General features: G+C 38.8%; 1 protein-coding gene across 5 annotated transcripts in view; it reads left to right on the top strand.

Moving 5' to 3' along the window:
• Positions 1–13,785, top strand: part of DLGAP2 (DLG associated protein 2) — a 725,030-nt gene that overhangs the window by 588,502 nt on the left and 122,743 nt on the right. For 4 of the 5 annotated variants that reach the window (XM_043510336.1, XM_043510335.1, XM_038397100.2 and 1 more), the window contains one exon: positions 12,189–13,258. In XM_043510336.1, the coding sequence (XP_043366271.1) occupies positions 12,189–13,258 (1,070 nt within the window). Of the gene's footprint in view, positions 1–2,570; positions 2,642–12,188; positions 13,259–13,785 lie in introns of those variants that run through there. The other variant, XM_043510338.1, reaches the window with a different exon arrangement.

Below are 13,785 nucleotides of genomic sequence, written 5' to 3' on the forward strand. Positions count from 1 at the left end.
CATCTCTGAACCCCTTTTAATCTGAAAAGCTTTTTGAGATGGGGTGACCAGTATTGCATGTAGTATTCCAGAGGAGGATGAACCATTGATTTATATAACATCTTCATAATATTTTCCATATTTTTCTCCATCCCATTTCTTATGTAGTCTAGCATTTTGTTAGCTTTTTGACTTCAGCTCTATATTGAACAGAGGTCTTCATTGAGCGGGTTGCCAAGTCCTTTTCTTGAGATGATTAGAGTTACTTTAGAACCCAGTTAGATGTATGAGTAATTCAGATTTTTCCATGAACCATGCATTACTTTGCATTTATTAACACAAACTTTCATCTGCTGTCGTGTTGCCTATTTACTGAGCTTGGTTAAGAATTATGAATACAGCATATTTATAAACTACATTAGAAAAATGAAATATATTATGTACCTATTACCAATTAAAAGGTCAACATTTGTAGGTGTCTAAGTATAGGGGAGACTTGTGATATATATTTCAGATACCATTGCATTATAACTGTTGGCAAATGCTGGCCTCTAAATGGTATCCACTATATATGAGTCCAGAAGAGCTTTATGAAAGCACTTATGTGCTATGAAAGGTACATTATCGTAATATACAATAGAGGTGAAAATGGTAGATCATGCTTACCCAGTGAACTGACATAGAAGTAATTTAAGTGAGCCTGCATTTTATTTTCTCTTACATCAGGCTCCCATATTTCTGAAGTCACACAGAGGGGCGCTGCCAGGACAAGGTTCAGAAATGCAAATTTTATTTTTCCAGTGCAGTTTATTAATGGTGAGAAATGTTGCTTACTACAGAAATGGGAAGAATCCAAAAGGGATTGGTGGTTCAATTCTGATGAAAAGTGAAAGGTTTGGATCCTTGAGGTGAAATCCTTGCCCGACTGGAATCAATGGCAAAACTCCCATTTACTTCAGAAGAGTCGAGATTTCACTACTGAACTTTCTGCCTCGACTCAGAAAAATCATACTATTTTCTGATAGCCCTCCAGCTTAATCCTCACCTTCTGTAACCCTCAATTAGCGGCCACCCTCAGTTTTCCTCCTTTTCAGCAACTCCCTAATAACTCCTGTCCTGTCCTTTCCATTTCCATCAGAACTCTCCCACTCCAACAAAATGAGGTTAAATCTTTAGATTTATTTAACGTAAGGGGAAAAAAGAGGAAAAATTTGTCTTTAACTTGAAATCATAAATACCACTGGGACTAGTTATTCAACTAGATATAGATTGTAGGACTAGGAAACATCATTGGGTGAATGATGTAAAAAAATAGGGACTCTGAAAGATTATCATGGTCTACATTTTCTTAAATAAACCACATTAAAATAGTGAAATGGGAACACTTTGAGAATTAATCAGTCAATGATGCCTTTAAGTTCTTTGCTCAAAATGGCCATTTTCTGTACCTGGGGGAATATTTGCATAAATGTCTATCAACTACAGCAACCTCCCATTAACTCAATTCCACTTTAAGCAAATCTGCTACCTATTAGGCTTGAAATGGCATCTGACAGAAATTTTAAAACTGATTAAAACTGATAGCCATTGCTAAATGATTTGGCCTGGTAAATGTCAAACAATGCTTACTAGGAATTATACCATGTAAATGTCTACTTTGTTGAGTGTTACTTTCTTGTGCTTGTGGCACCTTAGAGACTAACAAATTTATTAGAGCATAAGCTTTCGTGAGCTACAGCTCACTTCATCGGATGCATCCGATGAAGTGAGCTGTAGCTCACGAAAGCTTATGCTCTAATAAATTTGTTAGTCTCTAAGGTGCCACAAGTACTCCTTTTCTTTTTGCGAATACAGACTAACACGGCTGCTACTCTGAAACCTTTCTTGTGCTGTGTGATTTGTTGAGGCTACTAATGTGATTGTACCAATCAGGCTCAAATTGCAATTTGATAATATTCAACCCTAGCTAAAGCTGATCCAGTAAGCATTTAGGGTGAAATCCTGGCTCCACTGAAGTCAATGGGAAGTTTGCCCTTGATTTTAATGGGACCAGTATTTCATTTGTACATGGAGAATAGTGGACAAATTCATATGGGTCTTTGAATTAGACTGATTGATTTTGCTGTCCTTTCTTACTGAGTTTCCTGGTGAACTGGTGAGTTTCCTAAACTCAGCCATGGAATAAGCAGTTGCAATTCCAGTGATGTCAGTGGAGTTTGAGGTGTTACTTCCAGGCTGTATTTGGCCTACTAACTACAAGGTATTCATCCTTCAATTCCAAACAGCTCTGTCTCTACAAGGTGGCAGGAAATAACTGATCAGTTAGTTTAGCTCTTTCTAAGATGACACTTACATGGGTCAACAAAAACCAGTGCTTTATATTCTTGTCAAACTCTGATCTTCATATTTTTTCACTAGATTCTACATATGGACAGATTCTGTGAAAAATTATGGGTTTAAAAAATCATTTTGCTCACTTACCTCCTCCCTCACAGTGATATTGTGAAGAATAATTAAATGTTTGTTCAGCACTTTGAAATTGTAAAGCACTGTGAAGTGCTAAGTATTAAGTATTATTATTACTTTCACACATTTTGTTGTATTCTATGGAATCCAAATTTTCATGTAAAAAATGAAGTTTTGGGGCCTCTTCTTTGAAAAGGTAACTTTTCTTCTGTGGCTAAATGTACTGTAGATTTAAGTGCAGTCAGCTTTGCAGAAAAATGTCAGTAAAAACACCAACATATGGTACCATCATACAATTCTTGCACATGCAGAGCTCTTATTGACTTAGGATCCAGTCCTGCATGCATTTATGCACATGAGTTATCCCATTAAACTCAGTGGGATTGTTCATGTGTGTAAAGTTACTTATGTGCATAAGGATTTACAGGGGCCAGTCTTAAATGGGAGTTCAGCATGTGGCAGGCTTGCAGGATCAGACCCCATAGCATTTGCAAGCCTGTGAATTCCAATTCTTTTACTTATATAAGATAGCAAGTTCTAAGTCTACTTGAAACCATAATGTCAGATTCATGATTGGCATTTCTGATGTCCATAAATTTGTGAACCTACTTGGACATTGTGCAAGGTCCATCTTTTTTTTTTTTCAGGTGTTTGGGACCAGGTTGTCTGAAGGGCTTGGGAGCTTAATTTGTGTTGTGCCAAATATTTTTTTTTATTGTGGTACAATGAACATGCAGTTAAGTTATATTATTTATTCTAGAATTTCTGTGGGAATGTACATTTTAACGACAACATTGTAATATGTCCTCTAGCATAGGATGAGTGACAAGTGAATGTCCAATACCTTTATTAATGGATGTAAATAACCTAAATTGACATGAAATTCTGTGTATAAGAAGATGAGGAGGTAAAATTACATCTGAAGGGCTCTGTCTTGCATCCTTGACTTATGCAAGTAGTTCCACTCAAGTCAGTGGGATAAGAAAGCTTCAGGATTGGGCCCAAAATGAGAGGTATCTTTTATATAATTATTAGGCTGTCGATTAACTCCAGTGACTAACTCAAAAAAATTAAGCACAATTAATTACAGTTTTAATGACATTGTTAAACAGAATTCCAATTTAAATTTATTAAATATTTTGGATGTTTTTCTACATTTTCAAATATATTGATTTCAGTTACAACACAGAATACAAAGTGTACACTGCTCACTTTATATTATTTTTATTACAAATATTTGCACTGTAAAAATGATAAACAAAAGAAACTGTATTTTTCAATTCACCTCATCCAAGTACTGTAGTGCAATCTCTTTATCGTGAAAGTGCAATTTACAAATATAGATTTTTTTTGTTACATAACTGCACTCAAAAACAAAACAATGCAAAAAATTTAGAGCCTACAAGTCCACTCAATCCTACTTCTCGTTCAGCCAATCGCTAAGACAAACAAGTTTGTTTACATTTACAGGAGATAACACTGCCCACTTCTTATTTACAATGTCACCAGAAAGAACAGGCATTCACATAGGACTTTTGTAGCCAGCATTGCAAGGTATTTGTGTGCCAGATATGCTCGACATTTGTATGCCCCTTCATGCTTCGGCCACCATTCCAAAGGACATGCTGCTGAAGCTCATTAAAAATAATGTGTTAATTAAATTTGTGACTGAACTCCTTGGGGGGAGAATTGTATGTCTCTGCTCTGTTTTACCCGCATTCTGCCATATATTTCATGTTGTAGCAGTCTCGAATGATGACTCATGTTCATTTTAAGAACACTTTCGCTGTAGATTTGACAAAATGCAAAGAAGGTACCAATGTGAGATTTCTAAAGATAGCTACAGCACTCGACCCAAGGTTTAAGAATCTGAAGTGCTTTCCAATATCTGAGAGGGACGATGTGTGGAGATTGCTTTCAGAAGTCTTAAAAGAGACTCGGATGCGAAAGCTACAGAACCCGAACCACCAAAAAAGAAAATCAACCTTCTGACTCAGATGATGAAAATGAACATGCATTCGTCTGCACTGCTTTGGATCATATCAAGCAGAACCCATCATCAGCATGGACGCATGTCCTCTGGAATGGTTTTTAAAACATCCAGGGACATATGAATCTTTAGCGCATCTGGCACGTAAATATCTTGCAACGCCGGCTACAACAGGGCCATGAGAACACCTGTTTTCACTTTCAGGTGACATTGTGAACAAGAAGTGTACAGCATTATCTCCTGCAAAAGTAAACAAACTTGTTTGAGCGATTGACTGAACAAGAAATAGGACTGAGTGGACTTTTAGGCTCTAAAGTTTTACATAATTTTATTTTTGAATGCAGTTATTTTTTGTACATAATTCTATATTTGTAAGTTCAACTTTTATGATAATGAGATTTCACTACAGTACTTGTATTAGGTAAATTGAAAAATACTATTTATTTTGTTTTTTACAATGCAAATATTTGTAATAAAAATAAATATAAAGTGAGCACTGTACACTTTGTATTATATGTTATAATTGAAATCAATATATTTGAAAATGTATAAAACATTTATAATATTTAAATGAATGGTATTCTATTATTAACAGTACAATTAATCACACAATTAATTTTTTTAATCGCTTGACAGCCCTAATTACGATGATTGCCTAAAATTGAAAAATGAGGTAAAATTTTGAAAATACCCAAGATACTTAAAACTCAATTTTAAAAATGACTCAGGCACTTCAGACAGAGCCCTAGTCTCAATGGGATGTAGGTTTCTAAATACCAAAATCATTTTTGAAAATGGGATTTAGCCTCCCACATCACAGAAGCACTTTTCAAAAATTTATTCTTGGTCCCTTTACTGTAGCAAGAGCAATCCAGTGCTTTACCTTTAGTCTAGAGGTAGGATGTGTGGCTCTCTTCCATCACCGCAGCTTCACAGTCATCTAACAGAGGTGTTACCCCATCCGTAGACATCTTTTGTATTGTGCCTCCCAGCGTTATCTTGGGTTATCAAAGCTTTTATACAGATTGAATATTAGGTATCCCTTCCCTGAAACATCTTTATCATACCACAGAGCAATTCAAAGAGTTTGAATTTCCTTTCTATTAAAATATACACCAGAGTAATGAAGGCCTTGATCCTGTAGTTCACTGTGCATCAGTCACCCACTGCACCCATACTCAGCCCCATTCACTAAATTTATCTCACTGGGGTTTCATGCAGGACAAGATATGCCCCCATGCAGGATGAATAGCAAAATTGGGGCCTTAGTGCATAAATGTTTGGTTCGGATAAAATTGCAATTGTGTTATGCCTGGATCCGTACATATGGCATATTGCACATCCTCATTTGCAAATGCAGCTGCAGAGTGAGTATAAAAGTAGTAAAAAGCCAACCTCTGAAATTCAGAGGTTCAGATCAGATAAGCATCCAAATGATTTGGATGCTTATATAAATGTTATTTGAACCTCTTTGGTCTCCATAAATAGGCTGGAAATCTCATGAGACTCGAATAGCTCCTTTCCAGTATTTGTTCCTTTCAGTTAGGGTGACCAGATAGCAAGAGTAAAAAATCGGGACTGGGGTGGGGGCAATAGGTGCCTCTATAAGAAAAAGCCCCAAAGTCGGGACTGTCCCTATAAAATTGGGACATCTGGTCACCCTACTTCCAGTTGGCCAGTTAGTCAACTATTGCAACCAACAAAAGGTTCAATTTCAGTGCTGGAATAAGTTATAAGCAAACAATTTAACGGGAAAACTGCTGTTGCGTTGTTATGCAGGCAAAAACAGGCAACGGCCTGTTCCTGCTCCAGTTGAAACTTATGGCAAGATTTCAGAGGTGTTGAGCAGTTGCAGCTCCATAGAATACATCTGGAAGTGTGGTTGCTCAGCACCTTTTCAGATCAGGATCACTGGATCAGGCCCTAAGTAAGAGAGGTCCTCAAAATTTTGCAAAAACAGAGGAATTCTTTTAAATTCCCTCTGTATATTGGCAAAACATCCATGCAAGCTTTTTTTAAATTATTAGTTCTTTTTCCTCCTACTAGTGTGCCAGAGTCCCTGTAATGGGCTGTAGTTAGGCTCCTAAGTTATTTGCGTGGCTTCTTAGAAATAAAGAACTAGTCTACTTAAAATGTGAGCAGTTAAATGTGTTTATTCATAGATACTAAAGTCAGAAGGGACCATTATGATCATCTAGTCCGACCTCCTGCACAACACAGGCCACAGAATCTCACCCACCCACTCCTGTGAAAAACCTCTCATCTATGTCTGAGCTATTGAAGTCCTCAAATAGTGGTTTAAAAACTTCAAGGAGCAGAGAATCCTCCATCAAGTGATCCATGCCCCATGCTACAGAGGAAGGCGAAAAACCTCCAGGGCCTTTTCTAATCTGCCCTGGAGGAAAATTCCTTTCTGACCCCAAGTATGGCAATCAGCTAAACCCTGAGCATATGGGCAAGATTCAGCAGCCAGATATGTGTTGCTTGACTGATGAAACATTTGCAAATATAAATTAATTTTTCAATGGAAATCAGAGCAATTTTCCAATACAAGTGGGTAAGTATCGGGTATGGTTTATTACTTCCAGGCATTATAATTTTTTATGCTTTCTCAGTTTGCATTCAATATGAGACATACAGACAGATTTGTAGAGCTAAATTTGCAGTGATAGATACTTGCTTTAAATGTCTGAGAAAATTTCCAGTTGTTTTCACACTGATTCCCTTTAGCAAAGAGCAGAGTTCCAGGAAGTTATAGATGCAGATCCTTGATTTTTCATTGCTTAAAGGTTTTCAGGCCTCTTGCCCTAGCACACTAATGTTATCAGAGCTACTTCACAATTTCAAGCAATGCTCTCAGTAATTAAAGCGATGCTAGCTGCCTCCCCTCCCTTGATGCTGACACAAGGTAGAGAAACTGGCATGTTCTCAAGAATTATGGTCAGTGCTTAGAGAGAAGAGAACAGCCTTGTAGCTACTTGAAATAAAAGAGCATCATTTTTAAAATAGGAGAGTGCAAAGGAGTACCCAGGAGAAGGTGGAAGAAGGCAGAGGAGGGGACAGATGCTGTAATGAGGGAATAAAGGAAATGGATGGGAAAGGATGGAATTCTGACATCCATCAGAGTTTAAGTTTGGTGCAGTGTTCCATAGCATAGAAAGGGCAGCTTTAAAGAGTTTTACAGGATTTTAAAAATTGCTAATAGGTCTTCAAACTAAGGGTCAAGTGCAATTCTTATATGCTATCCATGTATGCCAACATATATCTTGGTCAATACCATGAAAGGAATAAATCGTAAATATGGACTAGTCCTGTTGTCTCTAATGGCCTAATCCAAAGTCCCTTGAAGTCAATGAAAGATTCCTCTCTTTCTCCAATGGAACCCCAATAAAAGCCACTGCTCTTGTTGCAGGATTAACATGATATATTTCCTCAGCCCCTAGTTACTCTGGCCAAACTGGTCTGGATTACTCTAATTTGCTATGTTCAAAGCTTCCTTAGTTTTGTATACTAACTGACAGTGCAACTTTATTTGTAGGAGACATTAGTATCCTCAATTATGAAAAAATGTAAAATATTGTTATAAGAAAATATAAGGCCTGCTCTTGTAGAAAAGTGACTGAATAAGATCATTCTGTCATTTTTATTGTGTCCTTTAAGAAACAGGGCAAGACTCCTGCCACATTCTGGCTTGTTTATTATTATATTATTTTATATTTAAATATTTAAAAATATTATATTTTTTAAGCTTGCTCTGACATTGATATTCAAATTAGACCAAGTACTCGGGTCCTCAGGAGTAGGGCAGAGAGTGAGGAGAGGGAATGTACAGGACAAACCCCAAGAATTTGATAAATTCATAGTGAAAGTAAATGAAATTCTTTAGAAGACTGGTAATGGGACACTAGTGATGACCAAGAACCATTCTGTTTTGTGTCCAAAGTAGAGTCCTTAGCTGAGTGATTTGGGACCTTGCTGTAGGTGATATTTGGCATATCAGTGTAATTATGAATTTTATTTATTATAAGATTTTCTCCTTGGAAAAAAATCTCCTTTTTGTTTTCATTTTTAATTTTTTTAAAATATGCTTTGTAATAAAGTTGCACAGTAGTCAACAAGAACACAATTAATTGTGACAAAAATACATAAATCCCACCCAAGTATGTGAAAGATGTGATTTTATATAACAGTATACAGGCAATTATACCCAATCATTGTGCAATCTTACTGTGCAAGAAACATAGACGTTAGAGGTGGAAAAGTTGCTGTTAGATCACCCATTCTAACGTGATCACACCCCTAGAGCTATAGCCAGCTGAAAATATTTGCAACCTACTGCGGTGCAGGTTCTGGCTGGGCAGCGCTTACCTCGGGCGGCTCCCAGAAGCGACTCGCATGGCCAGCTCGTAGGCTCAGGGGCACCCAGGTGGCTCAATGCTCTGCCCTGGGGCAGCACGGAGAGACCTGTTGGCCGCCCCTGTGCCTAGGGGGTGCAGGCACCTGTCGGTCACTTCTGGGAGCCACCTGGAGGAAGGACAGGTAGGGAGCCTGCCTTAGCCCTGCTGCGCTGCCAACCGGACTTTGGCCTATTAAAATCTCCCGTATTGCCTTTAATAGTCACAGGGAGATTGAGGCCGATTCCGGGAGACTCCCAGCCAATCAGGGAGGGTTGGCAACCCTAACCGGTGCTGGAGAGTTCACTTTTACTGGTTCCTTGATTTGACTGAGGGGCCTTCTTTCACTGCTCTTGGGCTGTCAACTAAAAGTACTGGCCACTTTGGAAAAAGTTGCCGTAAGTTTGTGTGTATTTCAGTTTCTCCATCTTTAAAAAAGAGGTCAGTAATACCTTCTCTATCTCACAGAGATGTTGTGAGGACTAATTCAGTTATGTTTGTTAGGTTCTATGAGATCCTTTAATGGGAGATGCTTTATAAATGCAAAGCATGGAGTATTACTATTCTCATGATACTTCTTGGTGATATAGTGGGTTAACTAGCATTAAATACTGTGCTAGTGATGTGACTAAATCCAAATGGACTGTTATAATAATTTACTGCTTTGTCTATATAATAGTTCTGCTTTTCATTGGATAATCAAAATTAGGTCATTCCAGTGGAACATTTCTATTTTTGTTACTTTTGTGTAGCCATATTTGTGCTGGAGATTCTGGTCTAAACACTACAATAGACTAGAATCTGTGTATAGAACAATGAGTTTTCATTTTAATATGATAACAGGCCAGAAATAGGTAAAATAGATTGCTATAAGCAAAACAGAAGTAGAGAAGAGTAAAGAAAGATTAATTTAATACCACAGTAAAGCCAGGGGATGAAATCTTGATCCCATTGAAGTCAGTTTAGACTTTTGTGAGGTCAGGATTTCACGCAAGATACAGAATAAGATTTTGTTGTTTTAATTGAATATTGAATTTCCTTTAAAACCTTGCTTAAAATTCTATTAAATATAATAAATTATTACTTAAGTATCCCACAAAACCACTGCTCTGGTTATAACTTTGCTCTTCCAAAGAATATCAATGAATTGCTATTTTATCATGGGTATTGTATTATTTGCAAAGAGGAAGATACCCATTTGCACTGTATCCAGAGCCAGGCTTTTGATTTTTAGACAGCCAATGGGGACCTGAGAGGGGAGAGAGACTTTTCACAAGTGTATAAAGATCACTCCAGCTGCTCCTTCACTAGTGTGTTGCCTTTGAAAGCTGGTTGCTGATGTGAGATTATGACAAGCAGCATATTCTCCGGCTTCCATTTCTGTTGAAGTCTCTACTTGTTTGTAGCATGCACCTGCAGTAACTTACCCACTACTGCGTTCTCAAGAGCAAGTTTGCAGAAAGACGGTGCTGAAGTGAGTTGGAAATGTAAATTCTTAAATGCATAGATGATCCTCTAAAGGATTGGTTTAAATAGCCTAGATATTTATCTGCTTTTGAAAAGTTTGCCTTCATAAGCTGAATTTTGAGGAGGAATATGAATGCCTAAATCAAACTGAAATATTCCTTGGGTTTTCAAATTTTTGTTTGCAGAATTTGACAGCTGCAAGGACTTGCATAAGAAAAGGAGATGAATTAATCAAAAACTGAATACCATATACCTTCATTTACAAACTACCTTGTTTAGTAGCCTCCTGTTTAGTAGCCATAACTTTACTATAAAAACTACAGGAGCAAATAATTAACTATAATAGAAGCGGTAGCTTCTACATGTAGATATAGGATAACTGCTGTCACCAGCAATAACACAGAGTGGTTGAAAGAAATGTTATCTTATTACAGTACTCTGGGACAAATGTATAATTGGGACAAATAGTACGTTTTGGAGATGACTGTACAGTATAAGAAAGCGACTGCTATGGGAGTGCATCTGGATAGCTGATGAATAAGGTTCCGTGTTTGTCACAGAGGTCGCGGAAGTCATGGATTCTGTGACTTTCCATGACCTCTGTATCTTCTGCAGCGGCCGGTGCACCTGGATTGGGGGCAGCCTGACAGCTTGGGCAGCCACTGGGCCAGGCGCACTGGCTGCTGCTGGGGCAGTCTCAGGCCCCCCCACCTCCCAGCAGCAGGAGTTCAGGGGCTCAGGGCTGGGGGTTGGGGTGTGGGGCGGTGCTTACTTTGAGGAGTCTCCTCAGAAGGGTGACAGCAACTACCGTCCCTCAGATCCTAGCTCCACATGCTGCCTCCACCTGCAAACACCGCTCCCACAGCTCCCATTGGCCGCTGTTTCCAGCCAATGGGAGCTGCCAAACCGGGGCTTGGGGAGGAGCAGAGGCTGCATGTGAAGCTAGGAGCTGGGGTAGCCGCTTCTCAGGATCCAGGTAGGGAACCTGCCCCAGCCCTGCCAACCCCTCCCTCCAGTACCCGGGCCGCACCCCCTGGAGCAAACACAGCGCCCCACCGGGCCGCACCCCTCCGAGCACCCGTGGCACCCCCTGGGCTGTGCCCTCCCCCGAGTACCCACAGTTCTCCCCAGGGCTGCCCTCCCAAGTTGCCCCTCCCCGCAAAATTTAGTCAGGGGTATATAATAAAAGTCATGGACAGGTTACAGGCTGTGAATTTTTGTTTACTGCCCATGTCCTGTCCATGACTTTTACTAAAAATACTTGTGACTAAAACATAGCCTTACTGATGAGAGATGCTCAAATAATGTCAGACACCTGCTCATGAAAAGTTTAGGGAAATGGAAACTAGGTTGAATTCAGTGTGTTCATAGTCCTTTATTATTTGCTGTTTATTACTTGTAGTTTAGTTTGTATATATGTTTTTGAATAGCAAATTTGGGGTCTGTTGTTGAGATTCACTTAATCAAAAATGAAGTTCAGTTTGTGACAAAATAGTTTATAAGGGTTAGGTCATCCAATTGGGGAACAGAAACAATACCACATGACTTAGGTGACCAGTCACAAAGCTTGAGTCGTGAAGTCAAAATATCAATTAATTAACTAAATGCTCAAAATGTATCCATCAAAATTATTTGAGTGGATTTGCATAATAAACACATTCAGAAAAATCTAGATCTGTTTGTAGACAACTTGTAAACAGGAAAAAAGGTCTAAATTCACCAAATAAATTGTTCGCAGCAAATATTTAACCAGCTTTAATTTGGAGATTGAAGTCCCTGAAGTATCGGGGACCTTCTATGAAAAAAATACTTTGTTTTCATAATATATTTGTACTTTTAAAATTAATATTTTAATTAGCTACAATACTGAACTGTGTGTGTTCTATCAACAGACCAACAGTACTCCTGGTCACCTTCTCAGCACTTCAATGAAGAAAGATTCTCGCCTGCTCCGAGGAACATGAAAGGATTATCTGGTAGTCGCAACCAACCACAATTATGTTCTGCTCATACTTGTGGCTTAGCATCCCCTGAAGATTGTGAACACACCCACGATCATATCCACCATGGGCAGGAGCCAAGGCAATCATATCTTCTCAGCCCTACAGAGAGCTGCCCACTGGACCATCATCGCTGCTCACCACGAAGCTCCATCCATTCAGAGTGCATGATGATGCCCATGGTTATGGGCGATCACATGTCAAGTAGCACTTTCCCCAGAATGCACTACAGCTCACATTACGAAACGAGGGACGATTGCGCCATGTCTCACGCTAACCCTAAGATTAACCGAATTCCTGCCAATCTCCTGGATCAGTTTGAGAAACAACTTCCTCTCCACAGGGATGGATTTCACACTTTACAATATCAGAGGACCTCAACAGCTGCAGAACAACGCAGTGAAAGCCCAGGAAGAATACGCCATCTTGTTCATTCAGTCCAGAAACTTTTCACTAAGTCTCATTCTTTGGAAGGATCATCCAAGGGCAATGTTAATGGGACAAAGGGAGACAGTCGAGGGGACGACCATCATCATGGACATCATTCCAAGCATAGCAAAAGGAGTAAAAGTAAGGAGCGAAAACCAGAGACCAAGCATAAATCTGGAATGAGTAGCTGGTGGAGCTCTGATGATAATTTGGACAGCGATAGCACTTATCGCACACCTAGCGTGATTAATAGGCATCATGTAGATCATATCTCCCACTGCTATCCTGAAGCTCTCCAGGGGCACTTTGGGGATCTCTCACTAAAGACTTCCAAAAGTAACAATGATGTGAAATGTTCTGCTTGTGAAGGGCTAGCAATGACCCCTGATGGTAAATACATGAAAAGGAGTTCTTGGTCTACACTTACAGTAAGCCAAGCTAAAGAAGCGTATCGCAAGTCATCCCTTAACCTAGATAAGCCTCTGGTTCATCAGGAAATCAAATCTTCCTTGAGGCCGTGCCATTACCTTCAGGTAAAAAACAGATTTGGTTAATATTTGTAATAGAAAAGCAATTAGTTATAATTTATGCCAGAAAGTCATTGTAAAACTATATGGGTGCCCTGTAAATGTCTCTTAAACTTTATGGTATTCACCTACTGCAGATATCTTGGAGGTGAGAAATCTGCAGTATTTATTTTTTATTAATAGGATTCAGATTGAAATGTGAATAAAATTGATGTAATGTTAGCTAGTCTAATTTTAATGAATTTGTTTTCAGTACCTGGGTTTATACTGTATTTAAATCTTAATGAAGTCTGTGTTTCAGATTACAGAAAGGGGCACTTTGCACAGCAGTTTTTGTCTAGAATGTAAATGTATAGAAGACAATTATAAATTGAAGATATTAAGCTAGTCAGGGTGAGATCTTGAGAGATCTTTCCTTCTGTTCTGTCACTCCCACGTCTTCTCCCAAACCTTCTTAACAACACAGGGCTAAATTTACTGGTAAGCTCAGTTGCTTTTGCTGCTCTGATGTCATGATGCAAAGTAGTTAAATT

This window comes from Dermochelys coriacea, chromosome 3 (assembly GCF_009764565.3).
Source record: "Dermochelys coriacea isolate rDerCor1 chromosome 3, rDerCor1.pri.v4, whole genome shotgun sequence".
Taxonomy (NCBI): Eukaryota; Metazoa; Chordata; order Testudines; family Dermochelyidae; genus Dermochelys; species Dermochelys coriacea.